Below are 18,884 nucleotides of genomic sequence, written 5' to 3'. Positions count from 1 at the left end.
GTCTGTTGTTCAGTGAATGTGTTATCACAACGAACTATCGCAATATGTTTAATTATTATCGTATTCTCACAGTGGTAATTACTCATGATTACCTAATTTTGAAAATTATTACCCCAAACTTCCAGTTTGAATTAGATATACACAAAATCCTATGTAAATCCCCACCTATATTGTGATATGCCTTTTCTCACAGCTTGAGGCCTACAGCTGAGAAGTTAAGGCATGGATCTGCTGAATCTGTCCCCAATGTCAAACCTGCCTTGCCTCCAGCTCGTTAGACATTATTATGATGAGTTAGCTTGAAACATTGGCCAGTGTTATGCAACATGTGTTGATGTCTGACATCAGAAGTAACTTGGTCAGCCCGACCTCGTTGGTGAGTGTTCATTTGGACATGTTGTCAGGTTTCACTCAACCAGAGTACAACTGAAGGGCCACATGGGGAAACAGTGTTGATGCCGGACAGACATATCAAACCTTTACCTCATTTTGGTTTGGGGCTGTGTTTGATCCCCTGTTTATAACAATGTAGGTATATATGTTTACATGAAACATGTCATTAAATTTCAAAATTTAAATATCTACCATGGTAAGTTTGTGTTCACCTGTGGTAAAATCATTGCTGAAAGATCAGTAAATTATGTGTGATCACATTCTCTGTGCAAGTTAATGTGAATCTGTGATTCAACGACCAGTGTAAATTGTGGTAGATTTTTTATCAAATGATCTGTGTAAATTAGTGTAGATCTGTGCCAGTTAATGCAGATATGTGATAAGATTTGTTTGTTTGTTTGTTGTTTAACGCCGCACTCAGCAATATTACAGTTATGCGACGGCTGTCTGTAAATAATCAAGTCTGGACCAGACAATCCAGTGATTGATATGAGCATCGACCCAAGCAATTGGGGATACGATGACATGCATCAACCAAGTCAGCGAGCCTGACCACCCGATCCCGTGAGTCGCCCCTTACGATAAGTATAGTTGCCTTTGGGTTGCTGAAGACCTATTTTCTACCCGAATCTTCACAGGTCATATGTATAGATCTGTGATCAAATGACCAGTGTTGGATGAGAGTCGGATAGTTGGTTAATGCATGGACCTGGATGGTTATATAGGTCTGTGGTTAATGGTACCTTAGGCATTGTGACTAAAGCTGAGAATGGTATTCCAATCTTGTAGTCCTGAAAAACATAAAATTTCCTATGTAAGTGGAAAGAGGTAAAGGGAAGTTCATTTCCATCGCGTATTATTTTCAGATGGAATGTAAACTTTATACATTAATAATGTAGGGAAAATGTTCGGCACTCCCCTGAACATGCTAAAGTTTTAAACATCCTTGGGTATGCAAGGTTCACCATATTGTGTCACTCCAGGAATGTTCTGACATTTATATGGCCCTTTATCTGAAAATTTCAAATATTCCCGAGGTACACCCACACTTGCCAATACAGCACAATGTTAAAATGCCCCATTGTATTTGAAAATGTAGGCCTTTTTTTCAAATTTAGGGGCACAAAAGCACAAGGTCCCACCCTAGATTTATCCCTGGTTGTGGTATCCTTTGCCTGCAATATACCGATATATAATATGTTACCATTATTTAGGCAGTGTTGGGAGAATCTTTTGAAAAACAATCCGTTATCCCAGTCCTCCAGATTACACCATGTACACTGATCAGTTAATCAAGGTACATTTGTTGGGTAGCCTAGTGGTTAAAGCATTCGCTCGTCACGCCGAAGACCCGGGTTAGATTCCCGACATGGGTACAATGTGTGAAGCCCATTTCTGGTGTCCCCCGCAGTGATATTGCCGGAATATTGCTAAAAGTGGCATAAAACCATACTCACTCACTCACTCACTTGTTGGTTTGAATAATATCATTGAACTGCTTTTCAAAGGTATAATAGTTATGAACATGATATTGATAATGATTCAAGATGTTCAATGATTCTCAAAAGAATGAAAGGTTTAATCAATAATTACTTCATAATTATTGTGTTCTTGCTGAGACTTCTCTCTGTTCTTGGTGAAATAAGGTCAGACAAAATGTCACGAGCTTTCCACAAATAGGTGGAGGTTTGTAATGCACTTAATATTTAAACTAGAAAGTGTTTTCATGTGGCTGTGTATATTTTAATTCTTAGTAATCACTCAGGGCTGCTTGCAGTGTTCTAAAGCTAAACAAAGTGTGTGTACACAGTAAATCAATGATATCATTGTGGCAGAGCGTTCTTAGTTGTATACATGATATAGGAGATCCAGGACAAGAAAAGGAAAATGCCTTCAGCAGGAATCATGAAGAAATAAACACATCTCATAATACTTGTGTAAACATGGTAATGAGGAAGGAAAGGGATTGTGTAATACATATTATACTACAATACATACAGAGAATAACCAGTGTCAGAGCTACTAGGAGTGAACATGGTGCAATGGTGTAAACACATTAGCGAGGGGCAGCATTCTTTCACGAAGGGTACCTAATTCTGAGGTTCGAGTTGGATATACTTTATATTATTCATTCTTATTTAAGAAGAAGAAAGTGAAGAAAAATGTATGAAATGTCAACCATGTAGAGAAACTTCACTTCACTTCAATGCAGTAATGTTAAACTAAGCATTAAAGTCTCTTCATGAATTGGTCCTGTTATCAGTGCATGGAATACATGTCACCACTACAAAGACATAACTACAACACTGGATTTGGGAAACGTTTAATTCCAATTTGGGAATTTTTACTGACATTTGCTGCAAACTTGGTGCCGAATGTTGGCCTCTGAGCAAGTCTAGATATGTATATATCATTGGCTTTGTTCCTGTTTCGAAAATGAGTTTGTTTCAATATTTGCACTTGAATTGATCTCAAGTATCTCCTCTGCTTGTTGTAAGAGTTAACCAACAAGTGGATATATCCAAAGTCTTTGAGTGTGTGTGTTGATGCTCATGCTGTCAACCATCAGTTCTGCCTGGCACTGTCATGTTGCTGTTTGCTGACCAAGGCATGTGCCAGACATTCACTCACCCACTTTAGCATGTTTAAACATGTGACATGCATCAGAAGAATGAATAGTGCAGAACCTAATGGCTGCTCAGTCATTACATTGATGCATCCGTGAAGATATGGGTTAGAATTGGTCTTGTTTGTTTGTTGTTTAACACTGCACTCAGCATTATTCCAGCTATATGACAGCATGCTGTAAATAATCGAGTCTGCACCAGACAATCCAGTGATTGACATCATGAGCAACGATCAATTGGGATGCAATTGGGATCGATGACATGCGAGCCTGACCATCTGATCCCGTTTGTCGCCTCTTACGACAAGCATAGTCGCCTTTTACAGCAAGCATGGGTTGCTGAAGACCTATTCTACCCCGGGTCTTCACGGGTCAATTGGTCTTCAGCAACCCATGCTTTAGTATGGGATAGGGTGGTCAGACTTGGTTGATGCATGTCATTGTATCCCATTTGTGTAGATTGATACTTAGATTGTCGATCACTGGATTGTCAGGCCGGGATTTGATTATTTACAAACCACAGTCAAAAAGCTGGAATATTGCTGAGTGCAGCGATAAGCAACAAGCAAACGTTGAACAGATGAAAACATCATGACAAGTAAATCATGGAAAAAAAGTATAGCAGAGACTTCTCTGTCGCTCCAAGCCAGACTATCAGTTACATCCCATCTAACATCATGTGGTTAGGTGATGTCAGCACATGATGAACATAGGCTAAACAGCGATGAATATCCTAAACCCATTGAGTCATTTCATCAGGCGATAATCATTGATAAAAAACCTCCTTTTGCTGTGTGTTTGTTTGTTCATTATTCATACCGTTACTAATACTTGTTGCCATGGTTACTGATAACTTATCTTGTTTGTTTTGACCATGATGTGTGTTTCTGTTTTAGGATTCGAGTGAAGAGATGAGTGTAAGTGAGAGGTGCATGGAGGGAGGGTGTACCGATACACAGGTGCCATGGATGTATCACGATACGTGGCTTGCAGTATAGTACATCACAATTTCGGCCAAATCCATTTTGTTCTACCAGTTTGAACAAGTCTTTTGGAATATTTTTGGAAGTTTTACACATGGGCTACACTAGGATTAACAGGAAAGTCATCAGCCTTTATTTATGATTCAGACCTTGTCTATAAATTTTCTAGTTGCTGTTTGGTAAATTTAGACTTTTATTACCAGAGCTAACTTGACCAGAAGAAATTTTACTTGACACAAGCTTCAGACGAGTATTTCTAAAGCTGCAACAGCAGACTGGAATTGTTAGCCGTTTTGAGATATTTTCTATAAAAGTTGGTTCCATGAAATATTGCCTCTGGACATATCTAGACTACATTTTGACCCTTCATCATTTACCTGTTAAAGTGAAGCAAAGTAAACTTTGTGTGATAAAGTATTCAAAACTATGTCTATGTATCTTGTGTCTCTAGATAACTTTTAGTTAAGTGCCTATCACAGACCTGATGAAATATAGCCCATTTGATGCTGTATGGTATTTGCAAGCTCGTAGGTGGATGCTGATTGGCTGTATCGGGACACCCTGATGTAACAGGATGCACACTTTCCCAGTAGGGAATGAGTAGTTGGTTTGCCCACAGCTTGGAATGCTTTCCCACCCACCCACCCACCCACCGTACATGCTTCTGGGAGTTGGTTTCTACCATAGTCATTGATATCACAGACCCCTGAAGATTCCGGGGTAGAATAGGTCTTCAGCAACCCATGCTTGCTGTAAAAGGCAACTATGATTGTCGTAAAAGGCGACTAACTGGATCGGGTGGTCAGGCTCACTGATTTGGTTGATACATGTCATCGATCCCAATTGCGTGGGTCAATGTTCATGATATTAATCACTAGATTGTCTGGTCCAGACTCGATTATTTACAGACCGCCGTCATATAGCTGGAATATTGCTGAATGCGGCGTTAAACAACAAACCAAGCAAGCAACCAAGCATTGATATCAGAGTGACATGAAGCTTGTGCACTGAGGGACTTTAAACGATTACTGTTTCTTGTGGGCCATTCTGATTTGTGGGAAATAATGTTGGACAGAAGTTGGTTTATTTGCAACATGTTGCAATTCTTAGTTCTGCTTTGAATTTTGGGATCATAGCCATTTTTCTCTTTTCATTGTCATCCGGCATTGTCCAGTTTTATTGTCATTATAACCACTGGTCAAATTAAGGGTGGTGGGGTCACATTGCGGGTGAAGCATTTTTTCATCACGTTGAAGACCAGGGTTCTATTCCCCACGGTATACATCATTACATATACAATGTGGTACCTCACTCACTATCATATACATGATATATGAGTGTTATGACATGCCTAAAACACTAGCTCCCATATCACCTACCCAGCATCTACTAACAGGCATGTATTTCATGTTTTGTATCATCCTTAGTAAGTATATATATATATATATATGTGTGTGTGTGGAAGACTCAGATCTATGGCCTGACTCTAATCTGTGGCATATTCTCAGATCTGTGGCAGATTCTCATTGTTATATGACGTCATGGTTACAATGATCTCTTATCTATGAATGGACAATCTATTCAATTGTAATATGATGTCATGCTTTAGATGACGTCATGATTCTTTGCCTGTGATGACATCATGTAAGTTCAACATCTATTACTGATAGACACAGTGATCAGTCAAAAACGATGGAGCCAGACACCATAGAACATGTAGAAAATGAAGGTTTTCTTATAGGGGATTCATGCCGGCAGAAGAAGAAGCCAGTACCGAAAGACCCTAATGTGCCCTAAAGCCAAATAATTTTCAAATGATTTTTCAAAAAAGTTCCTCATGTAGTGGCTCTGAATCCCAAAATGGGCAAACATGAAAATATTCTGGATTTCATCAACCCCAGCAGAGGATGGTGTGGAAGGTCTTAGAAAATTATTTTTACGATGAAACTTCGGGAAACGTTAAGAAAAGTACCGATATGCAATCCCTGCACCGACGATGCTGTTCCACAGGGGAAATGATAAAAATAATCCAGATATATCACAACATTGATCATCGAAAGTCTGCCGCTATGTATGAATCTATACAACGTTTCACGCTACAGAAATGGCAAATTGTTAATATTATATGATAATCTGCCATAGATCTCGAGTATACGCCAATATCTGCCCTATTTGTGGAATCTGCCCGTATCTTGAGTATACACCAATATCTGCCTTATTTGTGGAATCTGCCATGGATCTCGAGTATATGCCAATATCTGCCTTATTTGTGGAATCTGCCACGGATCTCGAGTTTACGCCAATATCTGCCCTATTTGTGGAATCTGTCATGGATCATACCATAGATCTGACTCCTACATGTACTAGGGAGTTATTCTGTTTTAATGTACACTTGACATTTTAGGAGAATCATTTTTGTGTATCATGGAAGATATAAATATCTCTATCAAGTGGAGGTGAAAGGACATTCCTTCCTTGATCTTGTCCTGCAAATAAGAGTGGCCCAGTGGTCTAAGGTGCTGCAATTCTGTGCAGAGTTGCTTCCCTTTTCCATGTTAACTAGGCACCTGGTACTATACCTGTTCAATTCAGATCAGTTCATTTTCCTGGATTAATATCATTACTTATCATGTAGACAGTCTCATAAATATACAGATATTCCTGCAACTGCAAAAATTCATGATTTATAAAGCAAAATTGTTTTACATATGCACAATGGAATATTCAAGCTTCCAGACATATGTAAATATATGGCATGTGTTAATAGTGATAGTGCAGGTAGCTGAAATTTGATAACCTATCGCATGTTTATTAGCATTAACATGTACCTGATGTAGGTATATGGTTTTAACATGGGAATATATTTTGTCAGACTCAAGTTTATTTTATTATAATCATGTTGGTTTGGGCAAGAGACAAGATGCAAAGATTATTTCACTTGATATTGAACATGTTTAATCTTGAATGATTTCATGCATATTTCTAATTTGTTTGTGGGGGCACTGGTGGAAATAGATAGAAAATGTAACTAGGTGAAGATCTAACAAATGTTATATTTTGGATAACACTTTCTTAGTAAAGTACAGATACTCATACTTTTTTGGGGTGAGTCCCGTCCGGGATTCGAACCCACACTTGCCAGAGTGAGGCACCTAATTGCCAGCACACTAAATCAGTGATCTAACCCACTCAGCCACCGAGGCTTCCACAGAAATGAAAGTCCGACAACTGGAAGTCTAGATCACATACTTTGAGTACCCCTCTGACAAGTGTAAATTGGCACAGCTCCCATGGCCGAAAGCTATGAATACAGTAACACAATGCCATTTAGAAAGTGGTGAAATGTAACAAATGTTATATTTGGTAAGGATCATGAGATGTGAAGGTTGTGTGATTTATTACATGTGTTAACATTGATAAGTGGGTGGACTGAAGGAAGTCGGTCGGGGTACCAATAAACATGACAGACCCATGGAGAACTTCCTGAAAACAAGTGTTTGCTTACTCACGTTAATCATTTTGATAATTCTGAAATTGTTAGTATGAAATAATATATTGCCTAACACCTATCATTCTTAACAATGCTTAACATCATAAAAGTAAGATAATTCTCACAAGTTTGGAGTTGACAGGGATGAGAATTTTTTCACAGATCCGCGAAATTCCGCAGATTTCATAACGACACGGGTCACTTTTGTGATACATGCCTATACAATATATGCTCAATTCATAAATTCCCCTTGGTCCCCCAGACCCCCCAGACCCCCAACTAACTCTCAGTGTTGATGGAAAAGAAAACCCATTCAGATCTCTGAATTAAGACTATTGTAACTAACGTTGCTGCTGAAAAGATGTTACTTGGTAAATGTTGGTTGAGTGGCCCAGAGGACTACATACGTCCTTGGCCTACAGTTGTGCATCTCTGGATCTGTTAGTCATGGGTGCCTATCCCACATTTTCCCAGGTTTTATTGACCCCTGCAGATCCGGGTTAGAATAGGTCTTCAGCAACCCATGCTTTCCATAAAAGGCGACTATGCTTGTCGTAAGAAGCGACTTACGGGATCGGGTGGTCAGGCTTGGTGTCTTGGTTGATGCATGTCATCAATCCCAATTGCGTAGATCCATGCACATGATGTCAATCACTGGATTGTCTGGTCCAGACTTGATTATTTATAAACCGCTGTCGTATAGCTGGAATATTACTGAGTGTGGCGTTAAACAACAAACCAACCAACCAACCCAGGTTTATTGGTTTGCCTGAACCATACCCATGCTTTTGGGTTTATATGAAGGAGTGTTCAAGGCAGCATTGAACCCAAACTCCCTCACTCACTGTAGTTTTTTCTCAACAAGAATACTGATATAGCCATGTCATAACAAGATTTGTCATGAAGAGACCCAAGTTTCAACAGAAACATAATTTTCACTCAAACCATTTCACTCTGACAAGCAGCTGAGGAATCCTGGCATTTCACTGTTTCCAAAAGCATATGTCGACCAAACATCGAACAAACACGATGTGATTAAGTCCAAGAGTCCAAGGAATGTAAGCCTGGTTCAATGTGGATTCTGCTGGTCTAGCTTGTTACCATGTTCCGGTGTCTATTGATTAGAATCAGTTCGATTGCTGTGGGGACAGTCTAACTTCCTGTGGATGAAGACGCCATGTTCTGTCACCTGTGACTGCCATCTCCGACAAGCTGACAGGGGAGGCTTCAGGCCTGGCACTGACAGATCTCGGTTTGGGATTGGGAGAATCAATGTTCGGAATTAGAAAATACTTTGCAATATGAAGTTTGGTTGCTACAAATTATTGATTAAAATTAGAATTAAAATAAGGAGAATTTTAATGATTTTGTATTTAATGACATGGTTTTATTTTTGAAAGTTTTTGATAATTTCTCTCGTTATATATTATTAATATTGCATTAGCATGACATGGTTTATTATTGAAAGTTTTTGATAATTTCTCTCGTCATATATTATCAATATTGCATTAGCATGACATGGATTTTTAGCATGGTTAAGAATGTTATTTAAGCTGAAGAGGAAAAAAGTTTTATGTCTTATTTAATATAATTACATTAGCTTGCTTAACTTTTTATGTTCTATGAGTATGCCCCTCAGTGGTGTGGAAATATGCACAATATAAATAGACTGTTGTTATTATTATTTATACAAATGACAGAATGTCACAGGTATGATGGTTATACAGTCAGTGTTAGGTTTTTGCCTTCTGTCAAGACATAAGGGGAGTTCATTTTGTGTGACCTGCTTGATTGTCTCATGACGGGAATAGGGGCGGTCGGGTAGCCTAGTGGTTAAAGCGTTCGCTCGTCACGCCGAAGACTGACATGGGTACAATGTGTGAAGCCCATTTCTGGTGTCCCCCGCCGTGATATTGCTGGAATATTGCTAAAAGCGGCGTAAAATTATACTCACTCACTCATGACGGGAATAGTTGCTCATGTAATCAACCACTGGTTTGCCTGGTCCAGACTTACAGGTCATTGTGACATAGCTGGACAATTGCTGAGTTTGATGTAGACCAACATTCACCAATTCACTCTGTCACCTTGTCTCTCTACATTTGGTGCCAGCTGTTGACATTACTATGGAAGGAAGGCAGGTAAATACAGTCACATGTGTTTGAGCATCAAAGTCACTATCTGAAATGGAGAAAGATGTTATGGACTGCTAATAATAGATTTGTTCAGAGCTAAAGTGACCTACTGGAATTATTGCATCACTAGCCTAGCTACCACCGATACTTGGAGCTATTGAGTCCATTCTGCTATCCCTGCTATATGGAGAATGTTTGGTGAGTGAGTGAGTTGGTTTTACTCTGCTTTTAGCAATATTCCAGCAATATCATACTGGGGGACACCAGAAATGGGCTTCACACATTGTACCTATGTGGGCCAACGAACCCAGGTTTGCTGTGATTTGAAAATTGCTAAATGCGGCATAAAACCATACTCACTCACTCACTCACTCTTCAGTGTGACGAGTGATTGCTTTAACACAAGGCGCCTCCAGCATCCCCTGTTTGAAGAGATTATGGAGTTGTTATGGGGTTGTTATGTGTGAAGTGAAGGAATTGAATTTAATGTTGAAACTGTTAAATGGAATTATTTGGTGCAGAGAATAAAAGTATTTAGTTCTATTCATGTAGTCATTATCACAGAAATGTTTCCATATTTATGAGGGAACAGTAGAACTGTTATTACATGTCTTTGATAAGAGAAAAGCGTTTTCCATGAACTAGCATTGATTTGTCTGTTTTTTTTCTGATGGAGTGTAAGGTCTCTGATAGTAGTGATAAATGGTGGGAAAATTAGTGATTAGTAGATATGCTGTAGAGATCTCTCTTGTCTGGGTCAGAGTTGAAAGGTTTGATGGGAAAACTGAACTTCATTCTAATCCTTGCAAAGATCCGGATCTTTGTCGTCGTTCAGATAAACACGATAAGCAGGAATGAGCATGACCTGTGACCCTAAAACCAGGGTATAAGTGACCTCTCGGCCCCCTTGAGATATCATCTGTGTGTGGTAAACACACTGTGTATGTGGATGTAGGGAAAACAACTCACTTTTAGTGATAACTGAAGGGCAGACATTTAAAAATAAGAACTTTTTAAAAGGATTTTTTAAAGGGGTGCAGAGGGGCAGGGGTGTCCCAGTCGTCTAAAGCGCCGCGATTCGCTGTGCAGAGTTGTGTCCCTTGGGCACGCCAGAAACCTATGATTGTGGGTTCAAATCCCGGTTCGCCCTACTTGTCAAGACTGAGTTCAAAAATTGGTCCTGTAATGCATAGGATGTGACTTAACACATTCTACTGAGATCATGTTAATATATAATAAGGTATTGGGTCAACCACCTCCTGGAAAATCAGCCCTAGGGGCCATTGTTGTAGAATTTTATGTGTATCATGTATATGGCCCAATGATGCTATTAGTGATCACATATTCATGCTGCCACAATTAGGTCAATGTGTTCAGTACATCAAATAGGCCCGCTGGCCACTGACATCAAATAATGCTATTACCAGGCCCGCTACAATTCTGTTGGCCAAAGGACCAGCAGCCGATTCAGCAGGAAATTGGTTGTCATGCCAGGGCTACCGGCTAATCCTTTTTTTTCATGTACGTTGATGAAACATGGATATGTGAAAGCACAGGGCCACGTATAGCCATACTATACTGATTGTACTGATTACACTAGTGTGTCAGTACAGTATGGCTATACGTGGCCCTGTGTGTGAAAGTGTTTTTGAGAGCCCTTGACCGTCACCTAGGCCATTGCCAATAGACAGCTGTACAGTTACAGTATGTTCCAAATCTGTTTTGGCTCTCAGCATCATTGTTTGTACATTTTAGTGTTGTCATATGGTCTATTATTACCTGATCAGGGTTCATTGTAGAAATTTTCTGACATGGGCCTTTTATGTGAAAATTTCCCATACAGCACAATGCTAAAATGCCCCATTGTATTTGAAAATGTAGGCCTTTTTTTTCAAATTTAGGAGCTAAAAAGCACAAGGCCCCATCCTAGAATTATCCCTGCCTGATCTCACTAGACTGAACTGAATTTTACTAGACTCAGGTTTAGGACTATTGGCTGAGGTCACGGCCTAGTAGTTAAAGTGCCCTCTCATCTCGCCACACACCCATGTTTGATGCCCAACATGGATACAGTGAAGCAGACTGAAGCTCATTCCTGCGCTTTCCTGGGGGGAAATTGCTGGAATATTGCAGTGTATAAACAGATCCTCGTCCTCTGCTCTCTGAAATGCGAGGTATGCTGTGTTTATTATGCAATACATGCCATGTATCCAAGCACTGATTCCTCATTCATGGGAGTAAGGTAGATACTCCCCAAGTCGTCAGTCATGGTAACCAGCTCTACTGCCAGGACCTTCAAGGAGACTAGCATTCTGAGCCTAACAAATTAGTGTCTTTCTATATCTACAGCTGAAAATGTCAACTGCCGTACAAATTTGATCAGAATTAATAATGTAAAGTTATGTTGAATTGTTCGTCTCTTACATTCTTGCTCTACCCTGCGGGTTCCCCAGTGGATGATGTGCATCAGGAGATGATGGCGTCGGAGGGAGTGGTGCTGTGAACGCTGGCAGTCACTGTCACAGCATGAAGGGAAACACAGCTGTGACCTGACTTGTGTCACTGATCCCCATGCGGTAGATTGTGCTATCAACCACCTGTATGTCCAGTCCTGAGCCCTGTGCCACAAGACAATCTGAGCACTGCGACTGTCTTAAGTCAGGGTTAAGATATGGAAGTTCTTATTGTCTTAGCACTAAGATTGCTTGGTTTATAGGGTCCAGGTCTCCTTTCCGTGCTGTTGTAATGAAGTGTTGTCCACCATGAAGCTCCGGCATTCGTTTGTAGGTCGTTACATTAATCTGAGTAATATTGTCATGAATGTAGTTTAGTTTTGATCAGTCAATGACATGCAACACATGATTATTTTTAAAAATCAGTGTCTCATGTCTGATGTTTGCTTGATGTTACGATCTTCAGCATGTTAAGACGAAACCACTGTTTGATCGAGTTGATCAAATTGATAATTAATTAACTACTGTAAGTATGATCAGTGTTTGAAATAGCTGCCAGCCCACTAGCCTAATGACAGTGATGTTTAAATTGGGCTAGTGACATTTCCATAAACACGATAAAGCTGGCCTGACTGTCTAGTTGAAAACAGTAGTCAATATATATCTATTTCTAAAAATTATCAAGTCAGTTATGGCATAATTTAATGTCAGGACCTGTGAATATTCAGAATAGGCAAGGATCGATGCTCATGATTCTAATCAATGGATTGTCTGGTCCAGACTCGATTATTTACAGACCGCCGTCGTATAGCTGGAATATTGCTGAGTGCAGTGTTAAACAACAAACAAACATAATGTCCGACTCAGTTTTCATTTTGTTTACATTTCATAGTTTATGGGCCAGTAAAATATGATTAGGGCTTGCAACAGTTTTTGTTAACAAGCCTACTTGCCAAATACCATCTCAGTTTGTGGATCATCTCATGTACAGTATGAAGTGTAGAATGTATCGTAATGTTGAGTTTCATTGCGTTGTACATGATTTTAACCTCATTCACTGACCATACTTTATCTAATGCTTCATCACATCAGGCTCCCCCATCAAGCTGATCATGAAATACTGTTCAAAGCAGTGTCACTTAAACCCAACTCTCTAACTCACAACCATAGACCTGAAGATCCAGGTTAGAATTGATTTTCAGCAACCCGTGCTTGTTGTAAGACAAGGCTAACAGTAACGGGTGGTCAGACTCACTGACTTGGCTGATGCATGTCATCGTATCCCATTTGCAAGGATCGATGCTCATGATTCTAATCACTGGATTGTCTGGATTGACTGCTGTGATATAGCTGAAATATATTGCTGAGTGCAGCGTTAAACAACAAACAAACAAAACAAAAACAACTAGAATGTTTTGCCTGACATGAAGGATTCAGTTACAAGTCTGCCAGTCTGAAACTGGGCAGTACTGATCGTTAACATAAACATGTTGATGGACAGGCCAGTGCTTTATGAACATGGGGTCAAAATGATATTTGATGGACTGGAAGAGGTAAATCATACTGAAGGGCTGGGATTGTTTTCCTGAATATGCGTAGCCCATTTCTGGCACCCCCAGGTGATATTAGTGGAATATTGCTGATGCGGCGTAAAACAGCACTCAACAAGGAGTGATGCCCAGCATGGCTGCCCACAGAATGTCTCCGGTGTAGAACTGTGAATATGCAGGGACTCTTGTGCAGGGACTCTTGTGCAGGGACTCTCGTGGCAGGGAGTCTCGTGCAGGGACTCTCGTGCAGGGACTCTCATGCAGGAGCACAACTGTCTCCACAGGCTGCATGGTCGGATGCTCAGCGGCAGATGTTGCTTTTGCTGTAGCTGTTGATGCCACAAGTCGGGTTTACCCACCAGATCGTGTGTTGTTGTAGTGTGACTCCATCAGCCCTGAAAGCTGTTGCATGTTCATCACTTATCTGTACCACCAGTTTATTATGGTATATAGTTTGCAGTTGACTCACACTGATTGGCTGGCAACTCATGTTTTACAATGAAGTTATTAGATAGTAGGGGATTAAACTGGTTGGAGATTTTCAGACATGAAATGTGGTATGTTCAGTATTCTTGAACATGTTGAAGCATGTTTCTCTTTTCATTCCTTGATTGGTCAAAGTCATTATTAGTGTCATTTTTGGTGATACAGAACTAAAAGATCATTTGAAAATTCAAGTAAAAATGTGGGTTTATGTAGATGGGAATATCTGAGTAACTCTCCATTCCTTAAAAATAATGGAGCAGAGGCCCATTATATTTAAGGAATGGAGAGTTACGAGGATATTCCCCTACTTAAAACTCATCCCTACTTTTACACTTTGACAAAATATTCTGTAGTTGAAAATATTTGAAAAATTTAAATGCTGCTTCAAGATAATGTACAGCTGACAAGCAACTCTCCATTCCTGAAAAAAATGGAGTGTTCAAACAAAAGAATGATGTCACAGATGTGTTTTAATTTTTAGAAATTGTATTACATTTTATTAGTATTTTATTAATATGAGGATTGACAGATTCTCACATATTGCAGGCAGCAGTTAGCATGGTTAGAAAGTTAGACATGATTATTCACAAGGAATGAAATAAATCCAGGAATGGAAACATGTTACGTGTGATATTAACCATGGTAATAGTTTAGCTACACAAATAAAACTTTTATAAGCAGATATAAATTATTACTATAATGTTCTGTTGATTTCATAATGTAAGTCACCATATTCCTTTTATTTGTAAGAATTGTTGTATTTTGGAAATGTAAGGATGGTTATGGAGAAATAAATGCTATTGATTCAGTGATCAGGAGAGTCTGAGGAGACATGATTCCGTAGTTCAGAATTAGATGACTTGATGCATCCGTGAATCCCTATTTTTTCACTTATCGATACAAGTAATGATCACAGTCAAACAATCTGTAATTAATATCGATTCTTACCTTAAATGTGTTTGCTTAAGTGTTACACCAGACACTACATTAGTAAAATTTGTAGTGAAAACATACATATTTTCATCCATTGCTGAATACTTGACACTGCCATCTGTAAATCGTCAGTGTGCAAGGTATTTGGCCATCTGTCTATGAAAAAGATGGCCCATTCACCACAAATAAGAGCACCTGCAAGTACCGTGATACGTATCGGATCACTCAATTGGTGTATCGTCCCGTTCCCAAGAATTTCACACTTTTCATACATTATTTCAGGGATAGACGTGTATCCTGTTCAAGTATTTGAATTGATATTCCGATACCAGCAACGGGCATGTTCCTTGATGATTTTGTGAGAGACAAATGTCAATAAGACATTTTCATGATTTATCAACTTTTGATATGACATTCTTCTATTTGAAAAACCTTCAGGACAACTTTGGACCTGACACCCTGCAACCATGAGTTTTTCTGTTGCCCTGTGAGTTTAATCTACATTCAAGAATATAATTAGAAAACTGTGACTCAATCATCACATCCCAAGACATTGCATGACATGATCATGATGGTGTTTATTGTATGACACTGGGCAGTGTCTTGGGCCTGTTGGAGCAGATAATATCAAGAAAAACATTGGGTCAGATTGGGTCTCAAGCACCCTATACTTTCAGAGACAACAACATGGATTGGGAGGTTACTTTTTTTATCTGGCTGATTGTGATCCATTGTGACCCAACATCATAGATTGTTGCTCATGCTGTCCATCATCGGTTTGTCTTGTGAAGACTGAATTATTTACAGGTTATATGACTATAATTTTGACTGAAGCAGTAGACATTCACTCACTCATCTGAAAATCACTTAAATTCATCCCATTATGTTCGGGGCAAACTGACCATGACATAGCTTTAACCCTTCATCAGTGTTCATTGATCAGACCGTAATCAAGATCGTGGTGGTGGTGGTGCTTTAGCTGCGATTGGTTGCTTTCAGTTATTTTTGTTTTGTATTATTTTTCAGCTTATTTACCTGAAGAGCATGACATAGATGGGCTTTGATAAAATCTGCAGATGCGTTGTAACAGAAAAATGTTCTGGAAACACCTCATGACGGTACATCATTGACCTTTTAACTAACCTTTAAAGAGTCTCACGTATAGACCGTTCGCGAGCACGCCTAATCCTGCTTGATTGCATTACAGTAACACCGTTATGCATCCCAACATGTTATACTAACCCATCATCCAATTATTGCCTTTGTAGCCTTGCAGGATGCTCAATAGAAATAGCATTGCTTCCTCCATGCTGTAGTCCTCCTAGCTGGCATGTGGGTCATGTTGGATGGTTTCAGGACTGCTTTTTACATTGGTTCTTATACCTTTCCTTGTGACATCTTGGAACGATTTTGACTTTTGAGGGGAAGAGGCTATAATTAACAGTGAAATGTTTGATTGGCATTTTTCAAAGTTGGTAAGTCACAGTAAGGATAAGATAATTTATGGATGACAACTTCTTTTTTCTATTATGATTAACGTTTCGGTATAGATCCTTATACCGTTGTCCTTATACTCTTGATTGATGACGGTATAAGGATTTATGCTGAAAGGTTTCTCTTATGAGAGAATAAAGAAGTTGTCTTTACTGTATAATTCAAGGGGGCACAGGTGGCCCTGTCGTCTGAGGGCCCGCAGTTCGCTGTGCAGAGTTGTGTCCCTTGGGCATGCCAAAAACCTATGATTGAATTCTAGGTTTGTCAGAAACATATCTGTGCTCGTGAGTTTCACTGAAGTGGTAAACGTCTCTGAGACCTGCATCACTTCGGGCTTTCCTCCCACATTAAGCTGACACGCCGCGATATGACTGGAATACTGATAAAAGCGGCGTTAAACCCAACTCACTCACTCACAGTGTTTAACTGAAAGTGTTACAGGGGTGGACACAATTGATCAAACACAACTTGTCAGCAGCTCATTTCGGACTAGTTATCATGTAAAATAACTAGATTTTAGGAGAAAACATCTGGTCTCTCTGGACTAGTGGTTGTGTCTATCTCTGCTTGTAGAACATTCTGATGGATTGATGTTTGAATGTATTGGAGTATGGTGTGACTAAAGCTTGATGAAATCACTGTAAGGAGTTTGTAGTGGTGGATTGCTGTAATGTATTAGGTGTAGAGACTGTCAGAAGTCAGAGGTTGTTATAGTGCTGATGGCTTTTATGGTAATATAGCTTGCAGATATCTCCTTGTATTTAATTGTCAGTGTATTTGACTAAAATAATCAGCCATTTCAAGAAATGTGAATGTCACACTGTTGTGTTCAATCCTGCATGTTATATACCGTATATGACCGCGTATAAGCCGAATTTTGAGGACCAGAAAAAAGATTCTGTAGAAAGGGGTCGGCTTATCCACGGGATACACTTTCATGATAGTATTTTTCAGATCGTGATCTGTCAGAAACATCGCCTGAATGACGGTCTGATAGATCACAACTTCCCGAAAGTTTGGAAGTTGCCACGACTAGAGCCATTATTGTTATAAATTATCAATAAAGTTATTATTATACACCAATGTTGTCATTATTAAAAAAATGTTATGCATGTGACTACTTCCGATAATAAGTTTTCAATTGAATGTTCAAAGTTTATCGTTCTTCGTAAACTTCACAATCTTTACATGTAACAATATATGTAATTCACAGCTAAAATATATAATCCCCAGATGAAATCGCCAATAGCTATTACGTACGTTTTGCAAAGTTCATAAATTGATAGTGAACAAGTGTCTACCTTTATTGAAAGAGGCAAATAAACAACTGTATCGGCGAGTTATTCCGTTCGCCATTTGCAAAAACATGTGATCAGCTGTTTCCTGTGACGTCACAAACGGTGACCACTGTGATTGCTTCCTGTTGTTTAAAAAGCAACACGGTACACAAGGAAATGAGCATTGATAATAATGGGCCGATTGGTATTGTCATGTTGTTTACAAAAACATTTTCAAGTTGAGGGTGCTTAGCGATCGTGTTGGGAGTAGGGACTTAATTCCTTTGTTTTCGAGAGATTAGTTTAATAAACTGGAGAAGCCTGTGAGTAAGTGATGGTCATTCAATGTGTTCATAGTATGATAGTTTATTTAATTCAATTGGATTAACATACAATAGTGGTGTAAAGGGGGTTATAAAAGTTGGTATATTTTACTGACTGACATGAGTTGGAAACGAAAACGCCATGCTTACGATGCTGAATTCAAACTGCGAGTCTTCGCTCTAGCTGATATATTTTCTCACGGGTTCGTAATTCTATATGCACCGATTCACAAAATGGCGCTTGTTGTTGATGGCAACATATAACGATCATTATGAGATTAAAAAAAACCACGAGAAACAGCTTCCCACATTATGAAAGTGGATGACTGGTTTGTTAAATCTTTATTAGAAATAATAATGACTTTTTCAATATAATTAAAACGTTTTTCATCTTATATTTTTGAATATCTGCGAGTACCGGCACATGTCTTGCAGTCCGACTTCGCAGTGTTATTTGCCTTTCAATTCCTGGTTCGGCTTATCTGCGGGTCATATCATTTTCTCTCGTATTTCAATGGTCAAGTTAGCACCTCGGCTTATCTACGGGGTCGGCTTATCCGCGGTCATATACGGTACACAAGGAGGGACTGAACTTAAACTCAGAGAATGCAGACAATTTAGTTAAATTTACTAGCCCATCCATTTCATTTAAAAGACATAACGCTGAGCTCCAGATCAGCTTCATATTAGAAATGATTGGATACATAATCAGTATCTTGTATTTTTTACTTTGCAATGAAT

General features: G+C 39.2%; 1 protein-coding gene across 5 annotated transcripts in view; it reads left to right on the top strand.

The window, feature by feature from the left end:
* Positions 1 to 18,884, top strand: part of LOC139480506 (hippocampus abundant transcript 1 protein-like) — a 52,451-nt gene that overhangs the window by 9,122 nt on the left and 24,445 nt on the right. For 2 of the 5 annotated variants that reach the window (XM_071263596.1, XM_071263599.1), the window contains exon 2: positions 3,916 to 3,936. The exons of 1 other annotated variant lie outside the window; for it this stretch is intronic. In XM_071263596.1, coding sequence (XP_071119697.1) covers positions 3,916 to 3,936 — 21 coding nt within the window. Of the gene's footprint in view, positions 1 to 3,915; positions 3,937 to 16,075; positions 16,168 to 18,884 lie in introns of all 5 variants that reach the window. 2 more of the 5 variants (XM_071263600.1, XM_071263598.1) reach the window with 1 other exon arrangement.

This window comes from Haliotis cracherodii, unplaced genomic scaffold, assembly GCF_022045235.1.
Source record: "Haliotis cracherodii isolate W230 unplaced genomic scaffold, xgHalCrac1.p SCAF_4, whole genome shotgun sequence".
Lineage (NCBI taxonomy): Eukaryota > Metazoa > Mollusca > Gastropoda > Lepetellida > Haliotidae > Haliotis > Haliotis cracherodii.
The sequence above is the reverse complement of the archived record's forward strand: the minus strand, read 5'-3'. Positions and strand labels throughout refer to the sequence as shown.